At 42.0% G+C, this 26,168-nt stretch overlaps 3 protein-coding genes across 7 annotated transcripts in view; 2 read left to right on the forward strand and 1 right to left on the reverse strand.

Annotated features, from left to right (window-relative positions):
• gnl2 (guanine nucleotide binding protein-like 2 (nucleolar)) overlaps positions 1–3,125 on the forward strand; it is a 33,310-nt gene extending 30,185 nt beyond the window's left edge. The window contains exons 12-16 of the mRNA XM_042106731.1: positions 248–355; positions 621–1,096; positions 1,442–1,524; positions 2,395–2,477; positions 2,643–3,125. Coding sequence (XP_041962665.1) covers positions 248–355; positions 621–1,096; positions 1,442–1,524; positions 2,395–2,477; positions 2,643–2,777 — 885 coding nt within the window. The 3' untranslated portion in view covers positions 2,778–3,125. The remainder of the gene's footprint in view (positions 1–247; positions 356–620; positions 1,097–1,441; positions 1,525–2,394; positions 2,478–2,642) is intronic.
• Positions 3,117–8,755, reverse strand: dnali1 (dynein, axonemal, light intermediate chain 1). Of its 2 annotated transcripts, none has more exons than XM_042106732.1 (7): positions 8,723–8,755; positions 8,195–8,299; positions 7,626–7,762; positions 7,132–7,301; positions 6,681–6,859; positions 4,338–4,502; positions 3,117–3,298 (listed from the first exon to the last, which is right to left on the reverse strand). In XM_042106732.1, the coding sequence occupies exons 2-7, from the start codon at positions 8,273–8,275 to the stop codon at positions 3,263–3,265; spliced, it is 768 nt and encodes a 255-aa protein (XP_041962666.1). In that variant the 5' UTR covers positions 8,276–8,299; positions 8,723–8,755; the 3' UTR covers positions 3,117–3,262. The 2 variants fall into 2 exon arrangements, with proteins under 2 accessions (XP_041962666.1, XP_041962667.1); XM_042106733.1 differs by having other exon boundaries at positions 8,728–8,746.
• LOC121720520 (chromatin modification-related protein MEAF6-like) lies at positions 8,423–12,476 on the forward strand. Of its 4 annotated transcripts, none has more exons than XM_042106738.1 (8): positions 8,423–8,516; positions 9,618–9,733; positions 9,822–9,909; positions 10,043–10,088; positions 10,245–10,434; positions 10,993–11,022; positions 11,451–11,484; positions 11,663–12,476. In XM_042106738.1, the coding sequence occupies exons 2-8, from the start codon at positions 9,684–9,686 to the stop codon at positions 11,675–11,677; spliced, it is 453 nt and encodes a 150-aa protein (XP_041962672.1). In that variant the 5' UTR covers positions 8,423–8,516; positions 9,618–9,683; the 3' UTR covers positions 11,678–12,476. The 4 variants fall into 4 exon arrangements, with proteins under 4 accessions (XP_041962672.1, XP_041962668.1, XP_041962670.1 ...); XM_042106734.1 differs by lacking the exon at positions 8,423–8,516 and adding an exon at positions 8,801–8,986; XM_042106735.1 differs by lacking the exons at positions 8,423–8,516; positions 10,993–11,022 and adding an exon at positions 8,804–8,986.
• The last annotated feature ends 13,692 nt before the right edge of the window (positions 12,477–26,168 follow it).

The raw sequence follows: 26,168 nt of genomic DNA on the forward strand, positions 1-26,168 counted from the left end.
CGCCAGACACCCAACACTGGGGGAAAGTGCTGCTCAGGAGAGGATGACCACATTGGGTCTTCATCCGGAGCTGGGGATGACGTTTTGAGGCCAACTCATTAGATCGGATCTGGTTTATCTGAAAGGGAACAAGTTGTTTTGGTTAATGACTGAGTTTAGATCACACTCTTTGAGGCTTCCGTTGAGTTATGAAAATGTGTTTTAAATTCAGCCTCTGTGTATGTGTGTACGTCTTTGATTGCTGCAGGGTGGTGAGCCTGACCTTCCCACCGTGTCCAAGATGGTGCTGAATGACTGGCAGCGGGGGCGCATTCCCTTTTTTGTGAAGCCCCCTGGCATGGACACAGACGACGAGGTGAGCAAACAGGACAAAGGGCCTTGGACTTCAGCCACAATGTAAAAAATTGCAAATGTACTACTCTGCTCTGCCACCCTCTGGTAAAATGCAAGGATTCCATACTCAGTTGCATTTGTATGCTTTTAAGAAATTGATGGGTCACATTGACACCATTTTGTGTAAAGGAATTATGTTTTGGAATAATATTGTGACTGTTTGTGAAGGGATATTGAGCAAGTTTTGGTTGGCCTTTTCACTGGTTACATATCGGTTTCCATCCCAGGCGCATCCCATGCCCTTGGCAGGCCCTGCTGAAGAAGCCGAGCAGGCTGTGTGTGAGGGGGAGATGGAGGCCCAGGCCGCAGTGTCATCCTCTGACCAAGAGGCCCAGGAGCAGCACAAACACCGGCAAGAGCAGGTCGGCAAGATGCTGTCCAGCATCCGGCAGAACTTCGGCAAGATCAACGTGGCACCCGAGTTCACAGAGGAGGACCTTGTGCCTGTCGAGATGCCTGACCTTGCCGACCTGTCCGGCAGTGAGGGTGGGGACGATGACGAGGAGGATGGGGAGGGTAGCGAGGAAGGAGACAATGGTGAGGACAAGGAAGGAGAGAAGGAGGATGAAGAGAAACCAACGGAGAAAGCCGGGGGCTCAAAGACCAAGGGTGCACGCGAGGTGAACAAGGAGCTGGATGAGAAGATTGCCAAGTTAAAGCATTTCCTGGACCGGGCAAAGTCCAAGCACTTCTCGGCTATCCGGTCAGTGTTCCATTTTTTTTGTCTCTCACCCCTTTGATATGCAGCACTGTTCGCCAGGAGTTCTTGAGTGAGTGAGTCGGTGAAGGGGGGCCGCTGAAGGGGTGAACTTGTGCCCCTCTCCAGATTGCTGGCCTTTGGCAGAATCTGGCTTGTCTTCCCGATTTGCCTCTGGCACATCTGCTTGATTCATGCTGCTGTCTTTTACGTCATTGTACTTGTTTGTTGTTGTGAAATTTCACATCAGGGCTTGGCCAAGGACTGGTCCGAAACACTGACCCCCCAAACCTTTGGTAACGGGTAGCTGAAATTGTGAGTAATGTTGTTCTCCTTCTGTTCCTTTTAAAGGATCCCAAAAGGTCTTTCAGAGAAAGTGTTTGCAGACATGAAGGCAAAGCAGACAGCAGCTGATAAATCTAAACGCACAAAAGGTAACCACCTAATCTGAGAACACCTTTTTTTTTTATCTCTTCAGCATGCTGAAATTGGTGCTTTGTGCTTTGACTGCAAGCTTACTTGCTTGATATGTGAAGTTTGAGAAAATGCTTTGACCAAAGATAGACAAAAACAATAAGAAATCCATTGGCCTCCATTGGCCTTGTGCAAGTTGCTTGTATTTGACCTTCCCCATAGTTGTATCCATTTCTCTTGGAAAGCATACACCATTATAGAAAAAAAGAACAGCAATCAAAAAGTGATTTATCTAAATTACAATTGACGACATATGTCATTATTACCCTTTATTCATGGGTTTCATCAGGTCCCTTGCCACAGGTGTATAGAATTAAGCACCTAGTGGTGCTTGATGTTATACACCTGTGGCAGGGGACCATATGAAAATCATGAATATGAAATATGTGCATTCTTTTTATATGCAAACTATTTATTTTCTCCACCAAGGAGTTTGCTCATACTATTTGTGGCTAAATGAGGACAACTGTAAACTTCAGGGATGAAAGACAGGCTTCTGGACTCACTTTCTCTTACAATTGTATTGACATACTCAAGCCAATTCAGATTTTATAATGATTAATGTGGTGACCGACATGAACACTTACTAAAGAGGCATTACAGAGTTAACTTCATCCGACCTGTGTAAAGGATCCATATATTTTTTTTTTTTTTTTTTTTTTTTTAAAACTTCATAAGTGGTCCTCTTGGTATAGCTTTTGTATGTAGCATGGATGCCTGCAGTGCGTCACTGGGTTGTGATATTGCTGATGTTTTGGGTCCATACATGGTAATTGACTTGTGAATTTATCTGATTCCTAAACGTATTCTCTTCACCATCTCTTACGCAGGCATGACGCAGGTGGGCAGAAAGAGGAAGGCTGAGGATGATGAAGAGCCAGAGAGGAGACGAAAGAAGCTCACGTCTAAAGAGGTACGACTTGGCGAGTTCTTCCCGCATGCCTCATCTGTCTGGGTTGACACCACAGATGGATGATGGCCTCCAAGATGTGCTTCCTGCTGTTTCTCAAGTCGAATCGCTTGCATTTGTCTTATCTCTCCGTAATTCTGTCTCTCTCCCCACTGTCTGTCTCTGCAGAAGCGAAGGATCGACCGCTCCCAGAAGACGAAAAAGGTCGGAGTGCGATATTATGATACGCACAACGTCAAGAACAAGAACAAGAACAAACAAATACCCACAGAGGGCAAAAAAGCCAAGCGATCCAAGCGATAAGCACTTGGGCTCCTCAAATCTGCATCTTTCAATGGACATTTTGTGCAAGTGTATGGCTGGAGGTGGGAATTTTATTGGTGTATTTAAGAGTCTGATGTGTCTGTCATTGGAATAGGCAAAAAAATGCTTTTTTGATCACCTTCATTTACTCACCGTCCTTGGTGAAAGTGATGGCCTGCTAATACTTGCTGCTGTCTTAAAACCAACATTGTTCTGTATAGAACGTCAGAATGTTCTTATCTAAAATCCAGCCATTCTGCTGCATGTCAACCAATGATCTGTCAGTGGCTTGTACACTGGAGTGGCTTGTCTCTGCATCTGTTAATAAAGAAGCACAGAGGCAACTGACTTTTTTTATTCAATGTTCTTTACTGCAAAAGAAAGATTTTGGCTTTGGAAGTGTATATTTTCATGAATATGCATTGAAAGAACAGTTATGTGCAGGGCTTCATCAAACAGCAACTTCAATGTCCAACACAGGATTATTATTTCTTTGGAGCGATGATTCCTTCCAACTGGGTCTGTAAAGATAAGAAAAGCATTTGCAAATAAAATATTATCGCCTTCATATAGTGTGCCCCTAATGGAGGGGTAAAAATAAAACATATTATTTATTCAGTTGGACCTAGGGAAATTATTCACTTGTTGATACTGACAACTGGATTACACAACTCCTTTTTGCAAATGCATTTTATTTTTTAACAATTGCAGTTGCATTTCCTGAGATTGCATTGCCATTATTTACAGTTGTAAACAAGTGTTTGGTCAAAGTGATGAATTTAATACAGAGGAGCTACGGTATATTACCAAATTCATTCACTGGTAGACTGGATGTATAAGTATATATACTCTTTTGATCCCGTGAGGGGAAACTTGGTCTCTGCATTTATCCCAATCCGTGAATTAGTGAAACACACTCAGCACACAGTGAACACACAGTGAGGTGAAGCACACACTAATCCCGGCGCAGTGAGCTGCCTGCAACAACAGTAGCGCTCGGGGAGCAGTGAGGGGTTAGGTGCCTTGCTCAAGGGCACTTCAGCCGTGCCTACTAGTCGGGGTTCGAACCGGCAACCCTCCGGTTACAAATCCGAAGCGCTAACCAGTAGGCCACGGCTGCCCCCTAAAAAGTAAAGACAGAAACTACATGCCCCACAATCTCTTGAAAGCAAAGACTAGATATTTATTCATTTACTAAACTGTTTTGGCAAAAGAGACTTAGTTTTTGTGCAAGCTATACATTTTGTCAGTATGGCAGTTACCCTGGAATTGAACCAATTCAATTGATGCCATGCTTTACTAATTACTAAAGGAATAAGGAATTATGATAATTGGTATGTCCATGACATTGTAGTATTTTCATCAGAACATTACAAAAGAAAAACAAATTGCCGTAAAATGTTGCTGTCTTATTAAATATTTTTGCTATGGTATTTTGCAGTACCCCATCAGCTGAGTGAGTCAGTGAGTGCATCTGCTCCATGGGGAGCTTCAGAAGTGCAAATCCACCTTTTGTTGAGAGTGAGAGACTAGCTGGTCCCAGCATTGACGCCAGCCTACCTTGAGTTGCTGGTTGGTGCGCTTGAGGAACTGGAGCTCCTCTGTGTGCTTCTTCTCCTCTACCTGCCGCCGCTCCGCCTCTCTCTTCTCGATGGCCTCACATTTGGCCTTCTGCTCGTTCACCTGCCTCTCCAGGTCCCGCTTTTCCATCTCCAGGCCTGCGATCTATGGAGCAGGTCAACAATTCCTCAGACCAGAGGTCTCAACCTTTTTGGGGCTAAGGCACATCAAAGGTCAAACCAAAGCGCCAAGGCACTGTGATTTATAGTTACATATTGTGAAGTATCATACACATTATTATTTTTCTATACGGAGTGTTCATGAGTTGAGAATACAGCGATTCATGCTCACATGTTGACTGAGCTCTAACAAATCTGTAGTCTTATTAGGCTACTTTATAACAACCACTACTTTAAATGACTACCCAAAACCATTTTAATCTTAAAAGAAGCTTTGACATTGATGCATTTCAAAATAGCCCTCTAGCCTTATTTCATGAATCTGTATAAAACCGCATTGTGTTTCTCAAAATTTCATGGCACACCTCACGGCACACCAGACCGTTTGAGAATCATTGCCTCAGACCAATGTTGATCTGATCCCACCGTCAAACTTGTATTGATTTCGCAACAACTAGGTGTCTATACTAGCCTGGAAAATCCAGACCAGTGTTGCCAACTTAGCGACTTTGTTGCCATATTTAGCGAGATTTCAGACCCCCCAAGCGACTTTTTTTGTAAAAAGCGACTAGCGACAAATCTAGCTATTTTTTTCTGCCGTTCTTGGAGACTTTTTGAGAGCTGTGCAAAGCAAATGCAGCAGTTGGGAATAGGTTGGAAATGACTGCTTTTCAGCCACTTAATGCTCATTCTGGTGTATACTATGACAAGATGTACAGAAGTGTAAAGTGTATCAATTACCACAAGTATATTAAATTAAATATATTTAAATTAGGCTCTTAAAGTTGTCTATTTCAGTAGGTCTAGGAGGAAAGCAAACAAGTGTAAAGGGGAATTAAAGGGCCATCACCGTTTTTTTTTTTTTTTTTTTTTTGGGGGGGGGGGGGGCGTGGTCACGACCTGGTGACGTAATTGATCTGTAAATTAGTGTGTGACGTCATCTAGCGACATTTAGCGACTTTTGGAGCTGGCTTTAGCTACTTTCCATTTGAAATAGTTGGCAACACTGATCCAGACCCTGATAATCTAGAAAGATTAAGGGTCTGTGGCCGGTTGCACAAAGCACCTTAAGTTTTTTCCCTTAAGTATGACCCTTAAGGCTTAATTTCTCCTTAGGTAAGGGATTTACTTAAGGGTGTTGCACAGAATACCTTAAAATGTTTCCTTAGTTAAGGAGAAACGTTAAGCGATTTACTGCATTGAAAGGGATTTTCCGGCACAAATTCTATCGTTTCCACGGAGATTGTTGCCTTTGCCACGATGCCGTTAACCCACCGAACACAGTAAAGCTTAATGATCTTATCATTCATCTTACCATAATAATATTTGCGGAAATTATCCAGGTAGCAAGTAAAGCATGTTATATACATGAACTGAACAATACTAGTTGGCAAGTTAGAGATGATCCTGACTGTCATCAGTGCACCAACGTTTTACCTAGCGAACCGAACCGAAGTTCATAGGCTAACAAGACATCCACATGAATTGTTAACGTTAGCCTACGTAAACTAGCCTACACAATAACAATACGGCATGTTTCTGATAAAAGCTAGGCCTATTTCACAGAGATAATATATAATATATAAATAATACACTTCATTTATCAGCATAAATTCAGTTAATAATATGGTTAAGGTATAGTCAGATGTCCCTTAGGTTTTTCCCCTTAGTTGGACTACAAAGGTTGTTTGTGCAACAGTTTTAAGGAATTCTTACAAGATAAGGACTAACCCTTAAAATGTTAAGGAAATCTTAAGGAGAAAACTTAAGGGTGTTTGTGCAACCGTTTTTATTTTAAGGGACCCTTAAATCAGATTTTAAGGGAAACACTTAACTTAAGGGGCTTTGTGTAACCGGCCACTGGCCAAGAACAATGTAATGGCCCAAGCAACAAGCATGCATTTCAAAATCTCACTGCACGCAATCAGATAACACTACGACCAATGTGTACTGTCCTCCAACGTTGCAGCGCTGTCTTTATCAGTTTACTGTAGCTGGTTCCCCGGAATGTTGGGGTAAAAGTAACGTGCATCATTGGTCAATCAATTCCATTGTGCTCTCGCGAGAACTCTGGATTTCCAGGGTATGTCTATACACTATTAGGTGTATTCCTTTATCTTCCCAAACACTAGATTGCCTCAGACTTGGGCTGACCCACGCCTACCTTCTTCTCCGTGTCAGACTTGTCCTGCTCAGCCTGCAGAGCTTTCCTCATGCCGAAAGCCACGCTGCTCTCGTACAGTGTCTGGTAAGCAGCAATGGTCATGCGGATCTCATCTCGAACCCGCAACAGTAGCAGCCCCCTCTCAGAGCAGTTTATTGTGACCTGCCTGATGAGTTCATCTACAGAAAAACAGATAGGGACAAACTCAACAGATAACATTTATGAAACACATGCATGCACTTACTTCAGTTATGTGGATTTAGATTTCATCATGAATCAAAATCTCTAGTAACGTGGGAGTCCTCAATTGTTTTGCAAGTATAGCAGACATTAGTTTACATATCTTTTATAAGCTATCTCTCACATTCATACATGCTTCCACTCCCAAATAAACTGACTTGAAAGAACAACAATTGACATCACAGCCTGATGTGCAGGTTTGGCCCCCTACCAAAGCACTGCGTGTAGAGCTCTCTGCGAACAGGACAGATGCCTGTCTCCCTGGCCTGCCTCTGCTGCAGCTTCATGTCCAGCTGTTCCTGCAGGTGCACCACATCCATGCGTGTGCAGGGCGTGCTGGCCACCTGTTGCACCCACAGCTGGTTGTTTTCCATCCATTCCCTGCAAGACACAACCCACATGGACACACAGAGAGGGCACGGATGTGTGCACACATGGGATTAAACAGTCTATGCTGGAGCCCAGGCATGCTAGTGCTTTTAGATCTTCTCCAGTTAGGTGACACACTGGAATGGATCTCGCCCCACTCAGATCTGCTTGAGAGTAAACTTGTTTCTTATTATAGGTATGCTGATTTCACTACAGTAAGCACCTAAAGCACATACAATGCTTGAAGGATACTATATCTAGTCCAGTCTGCATTTTTTTTTTTTAAAGCAAAGTGACAGGGCAGGAAAGACTGATTAGGCCTAATGTTATCTTTACCTGGGTGGAAGGATGGAATTAAGAATTTCTTCTGTTTGTTGCTTAGTGGCATCAGCTGTTGGGGTCTTTGGTTTAGGTGGAGGAGGAACTGGACCTGTGACGACCTGTTGCTGAGGACTGACTTTCAGGGGACGAGCCTGAATTCAATGATTTCAATATAAAATGTTTAAACGTTTAATTTATGCAGTTTGAATACTGGCCTATATGTGATTAGCAAAGATTTGTAGAGGTGAGAGTAAGTTAGACTAATATTTTTCCTGCAGCCGGATAAATAGCTGCAGAGGTATGTTTTTGTTGTTGTTGTTGTTTTGCCATAGGCCTATGCAGGCGGAACTAAAAAGCAGGCCTTTTGTTTACTGAAAGGCCATTTCTTTAAAAAAATAAAAAAATAAATAAAAAAGACTGTCACCTTAGCTGTGCTTTGCAACTTGTTTAATCAAGGCAACTAAAACATAGTTGGTGGTTAGCTGAAACAGTTTACAAGCGGATAAAATAAAACAAGGGGTGCTGCTACAAATATTCTGGTTAGCTAACGTTAGCCAAAACGGAGAGACTAAAAGGAAGTTTACCTTTGGAGACTTCTTTTCTGTATTCTTGCTCACCAAAAGTGGGTTGTCATATTTCACTAACGAGTCGGCTGGGGGTATCATGACGGTAAACTGGAGATGACCTATCTAAAATTAAATAAAGTTTTCAAAGTAACAAAAGAAGCGGAAAACATTAACACATTGTATCAGTTAGTTTACTTCACCCTCACTACCTGTTTACAGTTACCATGGCGATGAAGCACTCGGCCACATCTCCTCAAAAGCAAAAAGCAGACTTGGCAAAGCAGCCGTAGCCTACTGTATAAGTAGCAGACGAGCTTACATCAGACATAACTTATAAAAAGTATATCTCTATTGCTTAAGCAAAATTCAACTTTGAGAAGAAGGGAAATGTATATTTTTTGTGTTCATAACAATGCATGCTTCTACAGTGTTTTACTGTTCTATTATGTATGGTTGTGATTCAAACGTAATACAGTGCAATTATTTAGGCCTGTTAGTTCCTCCAATGTCCAGAAAAAATAATAATACAAGACATTAAATATGTACTTTACTGTCGTGTTGTTCTCATAGGTTGTTCTGCATATATTTACCACTAGGCGGCTAACGTACGTCCAGGTTTAATGTAAGCACGCTTACGCAACATTGACGTAGCACGCACGGGCGCATGGTCTGGTCTTCCGGTTGTTTACAAATTCTTTTTATATCCCAAATTGCTAAATTATGGCAATGCATGCGAAAGCTACCCCTCCGCAGATTCCAGATACACGCAAAGAACTGACAGAATTGTTGAAGAGAAAACAGGAGCTTGCGGTAAAATACCTCGACCCGTATTTTCTGGTCAACAATAACAAAAGCGTCTGTAGCTCAGTTAGCGTTAGCTAACTATGCTAGCCAATTACTTTTCTGTCTTGCTGGGTTTCGGGTTGTATTGCCCACAAGGCGTAATTACACTGCCTATTTATGAACTATTAAGAATTGATATGTAAGCCAGAACACTGAACGCAAGGCAAGATGTTTGGTCGGGCTTTAGTTTACAATCTAACGTCTAGTTTACGTTAGCTAAGTTGGCTAACTCCCCAGCTGTATTGTGATTTCACCTGCTGTGTTATTTAAGTAACGTTAAGAAATGAGGTTGACTTATCATTTTACTAAGTTACGTATGCTTTGTTTAGGATGGAGCCAGGTAACTTAAGGCCTTGCCCAAGGCAGGCAGCACTAGACCCTATGGCAGGTATTATGGGTGAATTGGGGGCGTGCCGTTTTATGAAATGAAATAGGTCTATATTGTCATTCATATCTCTTAGAAGGCATACAGAACACTTTAGGTATACGTTTTACAGATATTAAATGGCATAGTAGTAGGCTGGGATTTAACTGTACTGTCTTGAAAACGGGATAGTCTTTGATAAGGCCAAGTTACATTTTTCCCCTGTTCTTCTAGGAAACATTGGCAAACCTGGAGAGGCAGATCTATGCATTTGAAGGGAGCTATTTGGAAGATACGCAGATGTATGGGAATATAATCCGAGGATGGGACCGCTATCTCACCAACCAAAAGTAAATTAATTTAAGTGAGTGAAAATCTAAATGGATCTTAGTTGTTGCCGTAACCTTAACTGTTTGCTTTTCATACTCTGCCTCACAGAAACACAAACAGCAAAAATGACAGACGGAACCGCAAATTCAAAGAAGCAGAGCGCCTGTTTAGCAAATCCTCAGTCACATCTGTCGCTGTAAGTTACACTGTGTTTTGCCCTCTGATTTGTGGCTGTCAGTCACTGTGGCCACTTAAACAACTGTGTGTGTGTGTGTGTGTGTGTGTGTGTGTGTGTGTGTGTGTGTGTGTGTGTGTGTGTGTGTACACAGGCTGTCAGTGCAATGGGGGGAGTTCAAGACCAGCTTGTAGAGAAACGTAAGTACTACCTTGATGAACTACTTACACGTCATATACATAAAATCCTTTCATTGCATGCTGTCCTTGTAATACCAAAACCAAACTGTGGAAACAGAAAACCCTCTTTGTAATGTCACAGCAATACACATACTGTTCTATGTGTGGTGGTTGTAGGAGAGCCAGGCAGTGGTTCAGAGAGTGACGGGTCTCCAGACTCCCAGAACCAGGAGAATGAGCCCAGCCCAGAGGAGCCGGAGGAGTCCGAGGGAGCAGCCCACAGTGTGAAGCCGCAGAAGGCCCTCTCCTCGTCCGCTGGCGGCCACCAAGGCGGCCACAAGAAGCGAAAAAACAAGAACCGCCATAGGTGGGTCCACCCACCACGATAACTTCTGTCTTTTCCAGTCTATACATGCTTTTATCCTCCTGTGATAGGCTGATAAGTTCATGTGTGCCACTCTGTCTGCATTTGTGTAGAAAAAACAATTAGCCTTAGATGGCCTTACTGGTGGAGTTCCAGGAATGTATATTGTACGCCACAAGTCTCACATGCACGGTAGTCTGTATGAGCAGCTCTCTCTAAATTTTGCAGCAACAAATTAACCTTGAATGAAGTTAAGCGAAAGTGTGCTGGACCACATGTTAGGCATTTAGCTTAGTACTTACATAGTGTATGGCCTGTTTTTTTTTTTATTATCTTTGAGTGTACTGGCCTTTCCTACTTATTGCTTTGAAATATGGACTGCATGACTCCATGACTGCCAGCTGTATATGGTGTGATTATAGGAAGGCTAGACTCACTCTGTGCCTAATGAGAGCAGAAAACTGTTCATCACATCCATTGGGATGCATTGAGCTCAGGTGTTAGCTGAGGTTGTAGCATCTAATCAGTAATCTGGTGTCTTCTCTCCTCTGCTGCTTTCAGTCCCAGTGGCATGAATGACTATGACTTTGAGTAAGTGAGTGTGTGTGCATTTGTAGATCAGCATCTGCATGCATGCTGCATGCTGTCTTGTAACTGCTCCATTCAGCTTCCTCTCTCCCACCCTCACGCTCCATAAATGCCTGAGCTAGACTCATTTCATGTAATGTGGTCATTTGCTCTAACAGTTTTATTTTTGTGTTTGTTTTTATGGAGTGTTAAGACTAGCTTTCAATCTGAATTTGTTGGTTAATCAAACCGCCAATAACAGTATGTAATGCTTATAGAGGTCACCTCTATCTATCTATCTATCTATATATATATATATATATATATATATATATATATATAGGGAGATGTCGAGATTGCACTTCCCAATTTCCCATCCTGGCTGTTATCTGTAGATTGATTAATTAAACAATTGACATGTACATTAAAAAGTTCTCTTGATTTACTCACAGGATGGACATGAAAATCAACAAGAAACCTCGAGCTGTAAGTACCACTTTTACAATGCTTGGTTTGGATCCTTAATGGGATACGATTAGACAGAAATAACTACATTATGTGCCATGATTTACACCATCTATGAACTCCATCCATGTTCCGTTTTGCTCCCACTGCTATGGGTTCAGTCTAAAAAGGCTTTCTTTTGTGTGTTCCATCTCCTCAGCAACCGGACTTCTAGACCACAGGAGAGAACACAGGTTTGCATCTGGAAAGGAAAACACATACGTGAAGATGACATACCAGGCTGCATGAAACTGAGCTGGAACTAGAGGTTGTACTGTTTTGCCTCTGCTGATGCAAACAGACAATAAATAACCCTCTGTGAAGCAGGCTAGGTGGACAGATTCAAGCCATACACCAACTCTTACCCCTTAAAGGATATGTAGGTCATGTTTGTGACAGTCACATGGCAGAACTTTATGTGAACTTCATGTTCTGAAGGAAAGCCTTGATTCCATCGTAGCCAGCTGGTCTTCATCTGCCTCTCTCTAATAGACAGTTTTTGACTTTGAGTCTCAGTCATGTGTACAGTTTTCACATTAGGCTCCGGAATTTCCGACTCCTTACCTTTTAGTAGTGTTCTGCCTCTATGGCATCTATTTTGGTGTTTGTAGAATCCTGGTCAATGTAGGTGTGGATTAGCTATAGAACTGGAACAGGCTACATACTGTAAATTGTGTTTACAGGGTACTTGAACTGGCTTTAGTATATGGGGTTGCTAGATACGTCCGCTGTTATTTTCAGGCACTCCAGAGAATTTCCCAGAACTCAGAGAAATCAATGAAAAGGCAAAAATGTCACTGTCAAGTCAATCATGTCCATTTAGTTTTGAACTCTTAATTTCTTTTATATGTGTATTGTTGATAAATGCCATTTCATCATGAGCTATTATTTTTATACCTTGTACTTTTGTGAAATTTCTGTGAAAAGGGTTTACAAGTCATGAAAAATAAAGTTTTTTATTCATCTTTATTGTTCATCAAGTGCCCTCAGGTTTGTTTTTGTCAATGTATCCTTGTGATAAGGATCTTATCCAGATGCTGTAGCAATGGCACACGATGGCAATGTGACTGCTAATTATCATAAACAAGACCATAGTCTTTGCCTGCTTTATTGCCACTCAGGGAGAGTGCATGCAAAAGTATAGTTTACCCACTAGAGGGCGCTACATACCATGTTTTAAGGTTGTCCTGTCATGTTATTGAACCAATAGAATGTCAGATTCAGAGATTTATTCGTCACATAGAGTTATAACAAGTAACGAAAGCCTAGTTAGCTCCATGACTGTTTAAAGTAGAAAGAATATAAATAAAACAGACAAAAGAAAGAAAACAGAAGTTAATAATAACATGACTAAATAATAAAATGACATAAGTAATAATAATAATAATATCATTAAGATAGGATAGTCCAGGGTATTCATTGGAGTGGCAGGCATGTCCATGTTGAATTTCAATTATCTCCATTTCCTAATTGTATTGTATGTAATTCCCTTCAAAGACCACTCTTAAAATGGAAATCATCAACTTATCAACAGTGTCCATATATCTGACATATGACCTGCACATGGGCATTAACGTCTGTCATGCCTCCACTGAAGTATAAGTAAGATTAAAAATCAGTATAAGTATGAGTGTTGTTAGACCTTTGCTCCAACAGTTTAGTTTGCAGGAACTTCTTGCAGGGAGGAATTTGATAAAGATGAATAGATTCTGATTCAAACTACTTTGAACCAGTTGTGTATTTGTGTGCCTGACCAGGAAGTTGCACAAAGTGTATGTCGGGACTTGTTGCTAGGGCTCTGTGCAGTTTATGCTGCTCCTGAGAAATCGTAAACAGTGGCGGGGCAGCTGATAAATAATCAGTGTCGTGCATCATATTCCTGACCATTTGTGGACACGCTGCACTGACTCTCCATTCTATACACAGTGTGCAGTCTGGCAGAAGGCCAGCCTGGGAAGCGTTCTTCATACAGTAGGCCTGTATGGCCCAGTGACAACCCTGGGTACAATAACCCAGAGTAAGTGGTTAATCTCCTAGTAGCTAAGGAGAATAGGGCTGTTTTATTAGCAGGTTTATCCCTTACTCTTAAGTTAACTCATCCAGGTTTGGCTCATACTTGAAAATATGCCCGTGATTCCTCTCAGGCCTTCTCCCTCTCTCCCAGGTCAACCTGTGATATTGAGTGTGTTGGGTTTGTTTTTGAGTTTGTGACATGGCCATGATTTTAAGCTGGTGGTCTAGTGGCAACCCTGGATAAGATAACCCAGAGGAAGTTGTAAACCTGATAATAGAATAGCCCAGGGGCTTCAATATCTAACGAAACAAAGCCAAAAGGCTCTTCTATTAGGAGGTTTACCACTTCCTCTGGGTTAACTTACCCAGATCTGCCAGAACTTATAACCATCTACTTGGAATACACCCCTGGGTCTGCGTCCTATCCATGTGTTTACAGGTTCTCCTGTTTGCGTGAGAGAGGAGGAGACAGATGTTAATGGACTCATATGTGTAAAGCTGTGGCTGAAGAATGCTGCAGGAAGCCTATTTGAAGCATGCCAACATATAGTATAGTATATATACTTTTTCGATCCCGTGAGGGAAATTTGGTCTCTGCATTTAACCCAATCGGTGGGTTAGTGAAACACAAACAGCACACAGTGAACACACAGTGAGGTGAAGCACACACTAATGCCGGCGCAGTGAGCTACCTGCTACAACGGCGGCGCTCGGGGAGCAGTGAGGGGTTAGGTGCCTTGCTCAAGGACACTTCAGCCGCAGCCCACTGGTCGGGGCTCGAACCGGCAACCCTCCGGTTACAAGCCACGGCTGCCCCTAATAGCTGATGTACCTAAATAGCTGATGTACCAGAGAAAACGTTTAATTGAGTTTCTCTTTTTTGGCATTTCTCAGAAGGAGGGGGAGTTTTCCAATAACCTGGTTTAGTAGCAAACCTTGTTAACTCAGAATAAGTGGTAAACCTTCTTATAGGAGTCGTTTGACTCCTATAGAAGCCACTCTGTCTGGGAACGTAACCAGGTTCTTGGAATACCCCATTCCCCCCCCCCCCGGACGATATTCTCAGGCATACGCCCTAACACCATTATGTGTTTACAATGGAATATGGTTGTAAAAGCCCTAGGCACCAAAGTGTTATTAACAAAGCAAGGCTGCTAATTTAACATCCTTCAGTTTGGATGGTGTGACCATGAAAGTGTTGTGGATTGTGGTCCCTAACACTTCCATTTACGTCACCAAAATGCCTCTCTCGATTTCACATGATGCAACTGCTAGCCACCTTTAAGGAGTTTGCAAAAGAATGTTTGGATACAGCTTTGATGTGCACCATTTGAAACATTGAGGAACTTTGAGAGCTAACTAAGTATATTGAAGTTGTGTTTGATCTTGAGTCTTCTTTGACAAACAACAGAGTCTGTTGTTTTGGAGAAAACAGGTGTTTCTGAGAATCAGCCTAAGATGTTTTTAAATGTAACTCAATTTGTACCTGAACACTAGAGCACTTCAAGACAAGCCTTGCATGCACTCACAGACCTAACACAATTCAGCACAAATTCACCAATGTCTTTTTATAATGTCTTTAAACAAGCTTTAAGCTAATATGTTTGTGGGACGAGGCTGCAGTTTTGTTTTATTTACTTCAGAGGTATTTTAGGCAGAAAGTTCATATGAGCATGCATGTGTATAGTAAAAATGCAAGTTTATCAAATCCTATTTAAAGATGTAAGGACATTTAAAAACACAATTGTTGAGGCTTCTCACATTGCATTATATAAAAGATGTTTATGCAGAGATGGTAAAGACAGAGGCCCAAGGCAGAAGCTTGAGGTTATCCACATGCATGTTTGTCTGTGCTTCTGATTATGTTTGATCATTGTGGTGTGCATTATTAATGATTAGACTACAACTCATAATATCATATTCTCATAGTTTTTCCAATTGCTTTCAATGCTTTTAGTGGGCCCACTTGAAGGGTGATGTGTTATATGTGCTGGAGCCATGTTGGCCGATGGTCAGATATGATCATTTTTGGTCGGTCAATGCACGTCTGAAAGTCCAGTACCAACAGACCTCCATTTGGCTTGACGAATTGACAAACAAGATGTCAGGAAGCAGGCAGAGATTCAACCTGTTGAATTAGCATCTGGACCATTGGGAAAAGAGTTACGCTGATTAGCTTACCTATACTTGTTCCTTAGAAGTAAGTGTAATCATCAGATATTCCCCCTAAGGAGATGCAGTAGTAGTCATACTAGCGTTTGCCCCTGCAAGTCTATATCTAATACACAGTTTCACCTTTTTTTCTTCAGCCCCTTGCTTTCTTCCAAACCAAAAGACCCAGAACTGACTATAAATGTAATTTGCAACCTATTTTGGTCAGAGGTAGATTATGCACACACTAGTGGAAATAGTAAGCTAGCACTTTGTTTACATTTTGTCTATCTCAATCATATCTCACTAACAGCAGAATACATTCTAGTTGAACTATGTAGTTAAACTATTTTTTGCTGTGCGGAGGCAAGGTGACTAATGGCATCTTTACACCAGAGGACTTTGAAAAGATTTGGAAAAGATTTTTGAAAGACTACAGTCTCAGGCCCTCTCACATCTAAAGACAAGTCAGAGTATTTAAGTCACTACATTTTGCAATAGGGATCTTGCAGGGTCACTGTTTACAAGACTGCAACTAGATTCCTTTAAATTATTTTCCATTGATATCAACAGGAACTCAAACGATAGCCTATTCATCGAAGTCATATTTTCATGTTTCTGCAGCATTGTTTCATGTGTGACATCCCTAGAGTTGTTCTGTAATGTGGAATAGCTGACTAAGAATTGATAAGAAGTTATAACAAATAATACAGGCTACAGCTGTAGCCTACTTTGTCCCTTGTTTGGTGTTAGAGAGAGCTCACTATTGGTTTTTATATTGTTCATGTCATTATTTGTATGAGCCATGACTAAAAGACTTATGATAATATCAAACATGTTTGATATTGTCGTAACGCCAAGAATACAAAAAGACTGACTTAAAACTGCTAAGATTGGCACCTTACACTAAACGATAGTTGACGGGAGCACCTATATTCATGTCCCCAGTGTAGCACTCTAGCTGTTGGCTGCAGCAACTCAACCTAACTGATTGTTTTTGGAGGTTTTTTTGTAGGCTACCGACCGTGAGATCTATGTGAAAAACAGCAGGAATTCTCCTTTAAGCATCATTGTAGCTAGTGCTTTGAAGTCTGCAGTGCCCATTAGCGTTTTGTGCTGTGGGGGCTTAGGATGTGGCAGCAGAGAGAGTATAGAGCAAGTGATGGATGAGGGGGCGTCTCCTCCAGTGGCAGCCAGCCCAGCTGTGTCACACAGGTGACTACACCCGAACGCACCTGGAGATCTCTGCCTGCTGCTTGACATCTGATGTCTGACGCCTTCAATCAGGAACAAACCCAAGACCACAGCCAAGAGTTCTTCAGGTGATTGTTCCTTTAATCATGCTTCCCACAACATGGGATAGGTCTCTCTGTTAAGGCAATGAAAAGAGAAAAAAAAGCTTATACATGAATCATGCTCACTTGTTGCTTAATGCTCATATACTGTTTGCCAAGAAGGGTTTGGTCTTGCGGTCGTCACACAAGGTTATTTATTGGTGCTCTCGTGGTTTCTGCTGCCCGGCCAACTTAAGAAAGCTGAGCCCTAGCGTCTTATCCCCCACAACATCAAGGGCCCATTAGGATGTTGAGATGTTGCTTCTTGTTTCAGCCCTCTGCGTCCACATTAAGTAGGCTAAATCCTCCTGACCTCAGCACATAGACAAGACCGAGAGGGGCGAGGCGGGTGCCAAGCCACAAGCATCACCTCCAAATCTCCTCCATCAAACATCAGGGTTCCTGCATGTCAGTTTGGGTCTTAGGAAGAGTAAGTGATGTTGGAAAGCATTGCGCTGATCATACATGACAGTCTACAAGAGTTGCAGACGAGATGGATGAGGGCTTGATGATGTGGTCCAACCAGTGCTGGAGCTACACCAGATCAGGTGGGGCTGGGGCTGGGGGGGGGGGGGGGGGGGGGGGTTGACGTTTGCAGGGTTCTGGTTACAACACGCAGCTGCTCTCTACTAGTGTGATGTGGTTTCATGCAGTGTTAAGTTACCTTTCAAGGCTGGTAGCAGAAATGCTTTAACAAAAAGAGGCTTTGTAATGCATTTACATCATCTTCATTTTCTTTACTCTATATGAACTATGGACATATGTAATTTCAGGCATGCTTTTAATTCACTCTAGACAGAGTTGGTAGAGAGTTTGTATCTGGTAGTGGTTAATACGGAATCCTGGAATCGCCACAGGACATCTTGGGTCATTTTGTTGCAATGTTATTTGTCCACACAATTACAGTTCAGAAAGTAGCAAATGAAAGAAAAAAACAGTTTGTTTTGGTTGGCTTAGGCTTGGGTTTATCTGGACTGGTTCCTCAGTGTTTTTTGCTGATCTAACCCCCATTGTCTCTGCTTTGTGCCATTAGAGACGCAGCTCCCCTCCACCTCCAGTGGACACCCAGAGTAAACCACACACTACCAGAAGACCCCGTGTGGAATTAGGAGTAAACCCTCGGAATGCTTCATCCCTCTCCGTTCCACCCCACGGTTCCCACCAGGCTCCTGCCACGTTTCACTCAAGGCTTTGCAATAACACTCAACATTGTCTGTTTTATTTTGGCTCTTCATTTTGTGTGTTCCCCCCTCCTTTTCCCCCTCCATAACTCACTGGTGATTTCAGTGTGCTGAGATGTTCTCTTGTATTGCATGTTTGATTGCTTTTTGGAACATGTAATTATGTCTGAGATGTAGCGGACCAGCACACAGTATGTCCACTACTCTCTCTCTCTCTCTCTCTCTCTCTCTCTCTCTCTCTCTCTCTCTCTCTCTCTTTCTCTCTTTCTTTAGGTGGGGCCATTTTGAAATGCTTTGAATAGTTGCTGGGTTTTCATTTAACTTTTTAATGCAATTGTTTAACCATTGAAGTAGGTGGTGTGTGGTGGAATTGCTTTAAATGCTCATACAATCATCTAAATTGAAGATTGGGGGAATTGATGGTTGAAGGAATTGATGGATCGTGGATTAACATAACTGTTGAAGGTTGATGGAAGTAGGTTTATTCATAATCACATCCAATTAACATTTGTTGAGATTTATTTTTTGTAATGATTACTAAACACCCGAATGACAGCTGTTCACAACTCCTCTTGATTAGAAGTGTTTTTTAGAAGACTTGTATTTCTTTTAGCTAAATTTCCATGAATGTACTAAAAGTACATGGGTGGATTGGAGGAAAACAGATATCTGGAAAATGGTAATTGGTGTATGACAGTAAATGTAGTGTCTGAGGTAAGGCTCACTTAAGAGCATTGATACATATAAATCTTTTGTATGAGACAATGACTCTTTAATGGTGGTTCAACACAACTTACAACAATAGGCCTTTTCACACAGAGATCACACTAAATTTGCGGGAAGAGGAGACGTCTTTTTGCCGCAACGTGTGTCTGAAAATGAGGTGAAAATGTCCCGGCCTGCTGATCTGTTCACATGATGCGCCATTTTGGGGATGTGTTTAAATTGTTCAATAGGCCTACATAATTTTATAATAGGCCAAATACAAAATAAATGTTACAAATATCGCCTAGATATCTGTAAACATTACAATCAGAGGATATACATATATAGGGCAAACAAACGCTCATGAGTTCTTTGTTTTATCGCTGGATTTTAGGATAGCATATTATCAATTCGGCAAAAAGTCTAGGGTGCTTGGTAGTAAATTTGGCGAGACACTTCGCCCCGCCGTTCCGCCTCGGTCTATGTGAAAAGGACAGGCGTTCCGCGAATTTGGTACATAATTTTGCGGGGATTTTGGCAGTGTGTAAGGGCCTAATGAGATCTCTTTCACACTGGAACCTCAACACACCAAACTCAAAGATCCTTGATTTCAAGCTCCGCTTGAACCCTCTCTGCCAAACTTTTCATTACCATGGTAACTGAAACGATTGGCCGTTCTCATATTAAACGCTAGGCCTGCATGTAAGACAGAGGGGTGGTGATATTGTCTTTCAGATTGCTGATTCTTAATACAATAGTGAGGGCATGTGCCGATCTCGGCATTATCAAACCACTGTGACCTCATCTTCAGTGCAGTACAGTAGCACTGGTTATTGGCAGCTCTTTGTGACCAAATGTCTATCTGTTTTCCCTATACTGCTGCTGTATCTCTTCAGTGTTGATTGATTGTCTTGGCGGGAGGAAGCAGGTCCTGCCAGGTGAGTCACCTGAGAGAGTACCAGACAGGTTTGGGTCATGAGTCATTTAAATACCCACATACAGATGTCCTCTCATACACACACACACACACACACACTCTCACACACATACACACACTTCCTGTGGCTCTCTTGAGAAATTAGTTCTGGCAAGGATGTAGTGCCAGGTTAGTGGGTGAGTGAGTGTTTTTGCTCCAGCATTAACACTTGTGCACTTCCCGTGTGGAGGCGAGATGAGAGCCCTCATCATCCATCCTAATGGACACAATCTTTTGACCAAAAGGGGGGTGAATGGACTGCATTCCAGAAACCCAGTGTAATGGCAAGAGAGTGTTCACTTCCTGTGAGAAAAATGGAAAAATGTCTGTGAAAGGCACCCTCTTGTGCTGAAATCTCACATCTCATGACAAAATCTTCCTGACATAGTAGAGAATCACACTAAAAATAGATATGAGGCAGCGGCAAAGTGCAAATCTCAAACCTTCTATTATTTTAAACAAAGCTCTATGTTGATAGGTGATGTGAAATGATTTCTGGGAACAAGGACTAAGCATTTGTTAGCCTAAGCATTTGTTAGCAAAGCCTATATATATATTGCTGATTGGATCATAAACTGCCACAGCAACGAAGATGAATAACTGATTCTTCTCTATTATTGTGTTACATGTTCTTGATAATGACCGACTCTTCTCTATTACTGTGTTACATGCTCCAAATGTAAAGCACTTTGAGCTGCATTCTATGTATGAAAGGTGCTATACAAATAAAGCGTATTATTATTATTATTATTATTATTAAAGCGTACTTTTCTGCACAACAGAAGGGAACATCCCACCCACCCATATCCATGAATCTTATGCAGTAGAGTCTGCTATGTGTCCTGGCCACATTACCACCTCAGATGTGCATTAACTTCTGCTACCCACGCGCTGTCGTCCATTATCCCTTAATAGTTCAGAATGTCTGAAATGTTGCTTGGATACATCAGATGTAGCTGTTTCTCTGTATGGCTCTGGTATACATTAAACTGACACTTATGAGTGTGACGTTACACTCTGGAAGTTGAACCAAATTTAACTTGAATCAACACTTTTACCTCTAGTCTGAGTGGTCCCCACCTTATTCCATTAAAACATACAGTAAAAATACTATAATACTAAATAATTTAAAGCTTGGTGCTGGGGAACATCACATACATCACACACGTACATCACATTTGTGCGGCAGCAGCAATGTTCTTTACAGCCAAGCAGCACAGCTGGGGTAGAGTGGGTGACAGGTGACCTGGGTCTAGTGGCTTGTGTGGGGGGTCAGACGGCTGTGGAATGCCTTATTCCAACCCTCGTTGCCCCACCCCACCACACCCCATACCAAACCATACCATCCCACCTCCCTGGCTCCACATGCCCCTGGCATGATTGCCCAGGCTTGGTTCACGGCTTGACGTTTCACGGTTGACTTAATGGCAGTGACACAATGTAACGCCATGCCCTGGCTGGCACTGACTAATCTCTCCTCTCTAGTCTCACTGTGTTCTTGTCTAGACTTCTTCCTGATACTGCCACAGTGCTGCTTGGCACGTCGTAAAAACACCAGCTGTCAGTGAAGTGATAAGATTTCCCTGTCCGAGTCATCAGTGATTGGATATTAGACTGTGATGGTGAATGGAGGCTATGGTTGAATACAGTTCTGTAAGGATCTGAAGGTAATCTAATTTAATCTAGCCACAGTGTGTGACTACACTCTGGGATACACTGATGCCTTACTGTCCAGTCAGACCCAAGATGATATTATCTATAGATATTTCTAGGTAATTTAGTACATTATGTACCTTTAAGCAGGTTGTAATCTCTCCAAATAGGTTGTGATTTGGAGAGAAAAATAGGCTCCTATACATTTTAAATGGTGACATGATCTTATTCATTTCAAGATTACCTACGGTTCAGCTGTACACAACAATCTGACAAAGATCTCTTTCTCCACGGCACCAAACAAGATTATCCGCTCCCACTGTGAAATGAAGACTGAATCGCACCCATTATACAAAAGCATCGACAACTGGAACCTGGGGCCACATCTGGAGAATTGCCTCACTGAGTCTGTTGATTAGATTTTCTTGTTTACTCTCTTGCACAGTGTCTCTATGTTGAAGATTTAAAGGGGGACCTCAAGACAGTGCACTGGCATCACACAACTGGACAGCTCTGTGCAAAAGTTTTAGGCATTTGTCTTAACACATTGCTTTTTGTTTTGGTAACACTTTACTTGACAGTATCGACATAAGAGTGACATGACAGTCATGAACATATGACACTGTCATGACACATGAACCCTAATTCTAACCCTAACTTGTTATGACAAAAAAACGAATGTCACTTAATAACAGAAGCGTTATGTCATAAACGTTTATGACTTGTTTATGACACATTCATGACAGTGTCATGTCACTCTTATGTCGAAACTGTATGTCGAAAAGTGTAACCGTTTTTGTTTATCTTCTGTCTTGAAATATATTTAATCTTAAATGCTCTTAATTTAGATTTTCAAAGATTTTTTGTATTGTAGCGTCGGTGGTTGTAAAGGTCTAATGTTGAATTAAGTGTCTGTTTCTTGGTGTTTTATGCCCCCAACGTTGTCGTCAAGGACATGATTTTGAAAGCATCTTCACTTACTGGCATTCATTTTGTTTAGTAAAACTTTTGTGCATGTCATTGTGTGTGTGTCTGTATGTATCTCTATCTGTAGGGAAATTGTGAAGTCTAATGTGGTTCAGCAGAGGACAAACTCAGGCTTGAGCTATGGGCTGTCTTGAGGATGTGTGCATTTGGTGCATCTGTGGAGACAGAGGCTGACATGCAGAAACAGTGATAGGCCCTTGATTGGCAGTTCACATGGGAGCGCTAGAGGAACAGCTTCCTGTGGGCCCCGCCTCATGATCACAGCTCTGCTAACCAGCCGGAGTCCTCCTGGAGTCCTCTCTTGCTTTATTGACTCATTCAGCTATTGCAGGGATAATGACTTTTTGATTGTGGAATGTGGAGGACTATATTGTCCACACACGCCTTCCTTGTTGATATGCTTTTTTCATTCCTACTCACCTGTAAATTGTCTACAAATGTATCCATAAAACACTGAACCATGATCGACTATTTGTATACATTTTCAGCAGGTAGCTGTTAGCTTAAGCAGTCTCGCCACATTCAAGTGTCAAGTGTCAAGTCTGAGTTCAAATAACGCAGGATCACTCAGGAGGGAAAGAATTGCTATCAGTGAGCATGTTTTATGAGGTTCTATAAACCTCAGGCATTCTGCAACAAGGCAACCACAGTCTAGCAGAACAACATCAACAAAACAATTCCACACCCACCATCAGAGAAACCTACAAATATAATTTCCTGTTTAGCCTGAGATATTATAGACTTAATATAAAAATAATATTGCATGCAAAGGTCCAGCATGTCTTGAAAAGGTTCTGGCAAGATATCTGTGAGAAACTACTAATGGATACCATAAGCTTCATAAAACCTTAGTGCCCTTGCCTTTCCAAAATATTGTTTGCCAAGCACTTGACAACAAGGCAGGAATGAAGGGAAAACGTATAACAAGGCAGCAGCATCGCATTTTCGCATTCTGCTTGTTTTCTCTTAACCCCAAAAAATCTTTCCTAAGGCCCAGGGCCTCAAGTGTGTCGGTGCGTCTTTGTGTGTGTGTGTGTGTATGTACAGTATGTGTATGTGTGTAGGATGTTTCCTTGTTTTCCCTTGTCTGAAGCAGGGCTCTGGTCACACTCATGCGCCATGAAGACAAGCATCTGGGTAACGTCGGTAGAGTGTTTTGACTAGAGACGTCTTCTCTGAGGACAATGTAACCCAGTCAGGCATTGCATCCCGACCCCCCCCCCCCCCCCCCCCAAACCGCATCAGCACAGTTTACACTGCAGCCTGAAATACAGGGCAGGCTCTGGTGTGAGGGGCCAACTCCACAATATAGATGAGCCTCTCTGGCTCATGCAAGGGAAATACCTCCATACATCACAGCTCTGTATCCACAGTGCATTCAGACACTATTTCTTCAATGTCGAAAGCAATGCAAAGGACTATGCTTTTGGGGCAACATTTAGTTTATACGTTTCGAGTTTGTAGACATAGATCAGCAGTTGCTTTCACAGGATGTGGACTAAACACACTTGTGGATGTCACGATACTACGGCATTCATCTGTGACCAGTCCAATCCTGCTTTATGTCTCTACAAGTTTTACGTTACCTTCAGTGGCCTTTCAGACTTTCATTCGTTTAATTTAATTTAATTTACTTAATTTACTTACTCTCACCACAAAAAGGCCATAAAGACGAAACATGGTATTATGAGTAAGTAATTATGGTCCTCATTAGGACTTTTAAGGGATAAGTGGACTGGGTTGTTGACGGTGGAGTATGCTAAATCAGCCTTTTCTCAAGGGCCACTTGGGGAAAAAAAAAAAAAAAAAAAAAAAATTTCCCCTCGGCAATGTGTAACGCTTTAATGTCAAACTAATATGATCGTATCACACAACGTGCACACACGCTCACAAGTTACACGTCTCAGATGTTCTTGAACGGTTTCACGAGTGGAGAGATGCGAGATCTCTTCAGCCCTCTGAGGGTAAGTCAGCTGGATCGTGTCAGCTCTGGCTCCTAGGGTCCCATCCAGGGCCTCCAGCTGTGTGCACTCCAGGGTCCAGACAGAGAGGCCAAAGCATTTAAGAATGGCTGTAGTCTCCATATTTTACTCAATTTGTGTTTAGAAATGGATTCTATACATATTGAGGTACAGTCACCTTTTGGAGTGGTAAAAAATATCCCACAGGTAATGTTTAATGAGTTAGAAAGCCTATACACTTTGTTTATAAGATGCATGTCTACATGCGCGGGCACACACACACACACACACACGCACACGTCACATACCTTTTGTGAAACAGGATAAGTGTAACAGTAATGTTCTGCTGAATCAAATCTGTGGAAATCAATCTGAATCGTATGTTTATTGTTTTGTTTGTCTATGTGAACTGTGCTCAGCATTTCATAGGACGAGGTAAATTCACCTCTTATGTTTCAACCTCCATCCGCACTACTCTGCAACAGAGAGAGAGAGCTCCCTCTCCCACTCACCCCTAACCAAGAGGGCTGTGTGCGGAGTTGACCCCCAGCAAAAAGAGTGCCTCCAGATGTTCACACTCATTCTCTCCCTCCCTCCCTCTCTCTCTCTCTCTCCCTCTTTCTGCAAACCTCTCCCACACTCCTACTATGCTTCTGCTGGCTGCCCCCCCCCCACCCCCCACCCCCACCCCCAACTGCACAGACCGTTTCCATTTCCTTTTTTGGTGAAAACTCCGAAAGCATTGACGGGGACGGGAGGAAGACCTTCACCGGCAGAGAGAGAGAGGGGGGGGGGAGGGTGGAGTAAGTCTGGCCTGTATGCTTCAGCAAGGCTTGGAAACTGCCCACTCAGCATGCCTGCCTGCACATGTACACACACGCACATGCACAGACAGGCGCACACACATCACACACACACACACACACAAACACACTGACATACAATATTTCTTTCTGCCTCTCTCGTTTCATGTCACAACGTACACACACACACACACACACACACACACACACACACACACACCAGCAAAAACCATTGGACACATTAAAATAATGAATAGAAAAAATAAATAAAACAGAACTATTTAAACAACCAGGACACATCAGATAAGAACTCAATATAGTCATACATTTTTTATTAACAAATTACATCGATGACAGATAAGGTCAGGGAAATCTCTCTCACCCTACTTTCAACATTATGTTATCAATTCTTTTCATTAGCACATTAGCCAACTTGCCAGCATCAAGCATTAGCATCATATCTCATTCATTAAGTGATTAAAACTAATATTATTTTCAGTAACAAAATAAAAATTGTCATAATTGTTAAGGAAAGCAACAAGAGGAACAGGAGCATGCATTACCATCTTGTTGACACATTGCAGTAAACATTGCAAGGGACTAGCCCATTCATTTCAAGCAACTGTGGCTCTCATAGAAATAGTAAATAAAGATTAAGTCAGAGAAGAAACAAACAGACGAACACAAACAAACACAAACAAAAAAATAAACACAGAACTGATGATACATCATGAATTTGGTTAGAAAAAAGTGTTGAAACAACACAAAGGGAAATATACTGTAGCTCTTAGAAGATACAAAGTGGTTTGTGTGCTCTGCATTAATACATACAGTAAAGTATACAAGCTTATGCAGATTCTTTTTAACATGGATATTAGCACTAGTTATGTGTGTGATTACTG

The sequence above is a fragment of the Alosa sapidissima genome, chromosome 10 (assembly GCF_018492685.1).
Source record: "Alosa sapidissima isolate fAloSap1 chromosome 10, fAloSap1.pri, whole genome shotgun sequence".
Classification (NCBI taxonomy): domain Eukaryota; kingdom Metazoa; phylum Chordata; class Actinopteri; order Clupeiformes; family Clupeidae; genus Alosa; species Alosa sapidissima.